Source organism: Halyomorpha halys, unplaced genomic scaffold (assembly GCF_000696795.3).
Source record: "Halyomorpha halys isolate HHAL.00 unplaced genomic scaffold, Hhal_1.1 Scaffold1147.1, whole genome shotgun sequence".
NCBI classification, from domain to species: domain Eukaryota; kingdom Metazoa; phylum Arthropoda; class Insecta; order Hemiptera; family Pentatomidae; genus Halyomorpha; species Halyomorpha halys.
Genome location: NW_027105529.1, coordinates 212,528 through 217,714, shown reverse-complemented (window position 1 = coordinate 217,714; position 5,187 = coordinate 212,528). Strand labels below are relative to the sequence as shown.

The following is a 5,187-nucleotide window of genomic DNA, read 5'->3' as shown; positions in this document are numbered from 1 at the left end:
CCCTAGCATTGATATCGGCCCCCCGGTCAAGGAGCAACTGCACCAGGTCTAAGTGGCCACTACCAGATGCTCTCATTAGCGGTGTCCAGCCATCAGTATCCCCAGCATTGATATCGGCCCCGCGGTCCAGCAGTAAGGTGGCCACAGCGGTGTGACCTTCTATTAGTGCACTATGTAAGGCAGTCCACTGGTACTCACTTTTCATATCCACCGCTGCCCCGGCATCAAGTAGCCACCTCACGGCCTCCACGTGTCCGCTGCGGGCCGCATGATGCAACATCCCATCGCCATTGCTATCCCTGAGAGCCAGGTCGGCCCCATTCTCCAGTAGCACCTGCAGAACAGCTGGCATATTATTTAAGGCTGCGACGCAACCAGGACTGTTACCTTTACTATCCAGCACATTCACCCTGGCTTCAACTTCCAGCAGAGTGGCCATGGCCCTAGTGCAATTTCCTTCAGCGGCATAGTGAAGTGCTGTCCTACTTAATTTATCCTTTACTTTCGGATCAGCACCTTTATGCAACAAGAATATAGCTATATCCTCTTTTGAATTTCTTAAAGCTACCATCAATGGAGACATCCCTCCATTATTCTGTATGTTGATATCAGCTCCCTCTTTGTGAAGGGTCCTCACCAGCTGAAGGGTTCCTTTGGCTGATGCCAGATGCAGCGCTGTTTCTCCCTTTTCCGTTCTATCATTCACATCTAAGCCCATTCTAATAAGAGTTTTTACAAAAGATGGATTAGAAGCAAGGTGTAAAGGAGTGAGTCCTTCTTTATTTTTGATATGTTCAGGTAGTCTCATTTTTTTTATCATATTTAACATTCTAGAGTTTCCAAACCGAGCCACAAAATGAATTATCGAATTATCTTCGGTAACAAAATTCGTTCCAACTTTTATTAATACAGTAAACAATTCAACATTCTGTGACTCCACGGCCATCTCAAGAACACCTTGGCTACCCTCTGGCAATATAGAAACATCAGCTCCTTTCTCCAACAACATTTTCACCCCACTGGCATTACCGGCCCTGACAGCTTGAAATAACGGGGTTTCGTCTAAGTGATTCTTTTTGTTCACATCCATTCCTTCCTCCAGTAGGACCTCTAGTACTCCGTTTTGGCCTCCAGCAGCCGCAATATGCAGGTAGGTGTCTCCTCGCAATAAAAACTTGTCACTTCTTGCACCAGCCGATAACAGAGCTTTTAATGAATCGACATAATTATTTCGGACAACCTCCTCTAACGGAGTTAAATTATCTGAGTTCATGACTTCCAGGTCTGCCTTCAGGAAACCGAGGGCAGCAATAGAGGAACAGTTGCCAAGCCTTGCAGCCAGATGGATGAGGCTGTCCCCGGAATGAGTCAACCCATTCACATCACCGCCCTCTGTTGCTATGGCAATAATATCTCCAGCACTATTGTTGACAACTGCTTCTTCTAAACGATTTGACAATTGTTGATGTTCTTCCTAAAACAAAAAGCAAAGAAGTAAAACAAAATTATTCATTAATTAAAATCAAACTGACGTGGCTCTAAGTCAAAAAAGATTTAAAGATCGCTTATCGTTTTATTTTAACTTTTCTGATATCTAATATATTAGTGTCCTTTTAAAAGTTTTAGAATATGATGAAAGTAAAAATGCTATCGATTTTAAGATCGCATACAATTTTTTAACTTTTCTGATTTCTTATATATGTTTTTGAAGATGCTGAAAAAGCAAATGCTATCGATTTTAAGATCTCATAAATATTTATTCTAACTTTTCTGATTTCTTACACATTGGCAACCTTTTATATGTTTATGAAAATGATATCAATTTTATAAAAGCTGATAGATTTATTTTAATATTTCTGGTTATTTACATATTAGTTTTAAGTATTTTTATGAAGATGCAAACCACAAACATGCTATAGATTGCATCTCGATTTACTTAAACTTTACTGATTTCTTAAATATCGGGGTCCTTTTATATGTTTTTGAAGATGCTGAAAATGAAAATGCTATAGATTTTAATATCACATATCAATTTATTTCAAATTTTTTGATTTCTTACATATTAGGTTTCTAACGTATGTTTTAGAAGATACAGAACACAAAAGTTCCATCGATTTTAAGATCATGAATCGATTTATTTTATCTTTTCTGATTATTATAATATTAGGATCCTTTTATATGCCTATGAAGATACTAAATTAAATACAGGTGATTTTTGTTCGCAGTCTTAGAAATAGGATATCGGATAACAATAAATATGCCCTGAATATAGGAAAAATATGAAACAATTAATTAAAATCAAACTGACTCTATAACAGAAAATGACAATGCTATAGAGTTTTAAGATCGTGTATCGATTTATTTCAACTTTTTCGAGTTCTTTCATATAAGGGGGGTAGATTGGTTTATTTTAATTTTTCTGAATATTTACATAGTAGTCCTGAAATATATTTGAAAAAAAATGCTAATGATTTTACTAAATACAGAAGGAAAGGAACACACTACAGGGCATTTGCTTCTATAACATTAAATTACACTTGATAGAAATATTCTACGATCAAAAAGGATCTGTTCTGTCCAGAGGAGTATCAGTCTTTTATTTTAGTTTATTCAATCATTGAGATGTATAGTCATAAGGACAAGAGGGGAAGGGGTGCCATCTAGTGGCATTATATCCACATAACCTCAGCAACATCTAGGGAGTAAGCTGAGCGTCAGAATCTGATAGGGCTAATCCCGGACAAGGAGCTCATTCTCTTCGGTACCACGGTTGACGGAAGACATGTCTGGCTAAGAAGTCGGTCCGAAGCGTGATGGACGGACCACACAGCCCAGAGACTGGTGGACACCTTATAAGATTGAACAGCAGCAGCACACCATCCATCAGGTGACCCATCCCATACAGGGCCCAAAAGAGCAGAAACATAAGTAAGAACATTTCCGTCTTCTACTCACAAAATGGTGACCCTCACCACATCATTTCATCTCACCAATAGATTATTTTTCCCTGTATCCAAATTCAGCTTAACCATACTAATACTATTATAATCTTTTCGGCTTCCCCCCTCCATCAGTTTTTTTTTTTTTACTTTTCCTTTAATATATCATTATATCTCAATATCACTTTTTTTCTCTCTAACTAAACCCCTTCTGATATGGAACACTTAAAACCTAGACTTGGATATAACTCCTTCATAGTTTAAAATCTGAGGAAGGCCCAGTCAAAACAGGATCTTTTGGCCATAGCTTATGTAATAATACACTTTAGACCTTATTTATATGGAGAAAAATTTACAATTCATCATACAGATCATAAACACAATGGTTAAGTAATATGTAAAATACAAGAATAATACAAGTATAATACAAGAATCATTAAATAGATATTGTATTTGCAAGAATATGGCTTTGAAATTAAATATATAGAAGGCAAACTTATTAACAATTTTTGTAAGAAAATGTATACTGAAGTAAGCACAACTTGTAATGCCACTAATATTTTTAAATTGATAACAAAATAGGAGCTAGAGGTGAAACCACTGACTGAATTTTTTGAGAAGAGACTGTTGAAGTGGTTCGGAAATATATGCTGAATGGATGAAGACCATAGACCAAGCAAATTTTTCGAAGCTAGACCAGCAAATAATTCTTCGAAGTATTCTTTACCAACAAAAACAGATGGCAAATTAAAGTTCCAAAAGAGGAACTTGTACTTGAGACTATTTCAGCAGACCATCCGCTTCTTCTCTTACGAAGATTGAAGACTTCAAAAGGGAGGATTTAAGGTAACCAAATCCACTAACAAAAAAAAAAAGATATGTAGTGTATAGGGTAAGCACTATTATCAAGTGTTCCCTTAGTGTCTGTTTCTTTTTAATCTTACTTTCCTAACTAAAAGGTGTTTTTTTAAGCTAGATAGAACTTTAAATTGTAAAAAGTAACACAAAAAATTAAATTGTAATCAAAATTTTTTTTTTATTTGTTTCAGTATACTCTGACAAATCATCATGAATAGACTTATATGCGTCGTTCTTTCGCCGATTGGGCTCTAGAGCAGTTGGCAACTGACCCGTTGTTTTATCGCAAAATTGTGTTCAGCGATGAGGCGCATTTTTGGCTTCACGGGTTTGTTAATAAGCAAAATTGCCGCATATGGAGTGAGACCAATCCACAAGAGACCCTACAGACTCCATTACATCCAGAAAAATGCACCATTTGGTGCGGTTTTCACGCTCGTGGCATCATCGGACCTTAAGCTCTCGTTACGGTCAATGGAGATCGGAAAAAACACCCTTTATTTTAACTTACACACAATAGAAATAAATACAATCTGGCAAATATGTTTTTATCCTTATTGCCCGAAGGCATTTTAAGATTGGTCCGCTATGGGACAGGGTATATCACAATTTTCTTTATTACAGAGTGGGGAGGGATCACTTTAGCGGTTATTTATATCTTGCTTTTTACTTTAAATTACTTATATGTGACCTATATAGTAAGGTAGATGATATATACACCAGAAAAAAGTTTGAAATCCACTTTTTGATGGAAATATACGTTTTGAGAACACAATTGCCACTTCATAGAATTTTTTTAACTTATTCGAAAATGACTAAAGATTTTCATTAAATTCAGTACGTTAATGAATAACAGTCTGCAATATCAGCTAAGTATTTTAGTGAAATAATATGACAGGTTTTAAATGCCAAATTTTCAAATTACGAGGGTAAGTCAATATTTATCCACAATTTAATTATATTTTGCGTTGATGATGCATGCTTTGTTTATTTGTTGTTAGGTCTATGCAAGTTTGAAGCTGCTAGGTTAGTTTCGTTATCGCTGTCGTGCTGTTAATCATGGCTGCTCTGCTTTCTACTTGCACCAAAGAAGAGCAACATTTAGTGATCTGTTTTTTGTGATCGGAAAGTGTATCGGGGGCCAAAATTCATCGAAGACTTTTGGTACAGTAGGGGTATTCATGATGTTGTGTTAAATGTTAAATGTTTTACCATGTTAAATGTTATAACTATAAGATTGTGAGCAGCCCTATTTGAAGTCATATTAAACGTTAAAGACACGTTAAAAGCACAAGAGCCCCTAGCGGATTTTCTCAGCAACTTGTCATATAAGCCTTTATGTTTATAACCTTCCTTCCAGACCCTCATGTTATTGTTTACTTCAGTTTTG

At 36.3% G+C, this 5,187-nt stretch overlaps 1 protein-coding gene across 1 annotated transcript in view; it reads right to left on the bottom strand.

The window, feature by feature from the left end:
- Positions 1 to 5,187, bottom strand: part of LOC106688523 (putative ankyrin repeat protein RF_0381) — a 15,523-nt gene that overhangs the window by 8,084 nt on the left and 2,252 nt on the right. Inside the window, exon 2 of the mRNA XM_024361795.2 lies at positions 64 to 1,474. Coding sequence (XP_024217563.2) covers positions 64 to 1,474 — 1,411 coding nt within the window. The remainder of the gene's footprint in view (positions 1 to 63; positions 1,475 to 5,187) is intronic.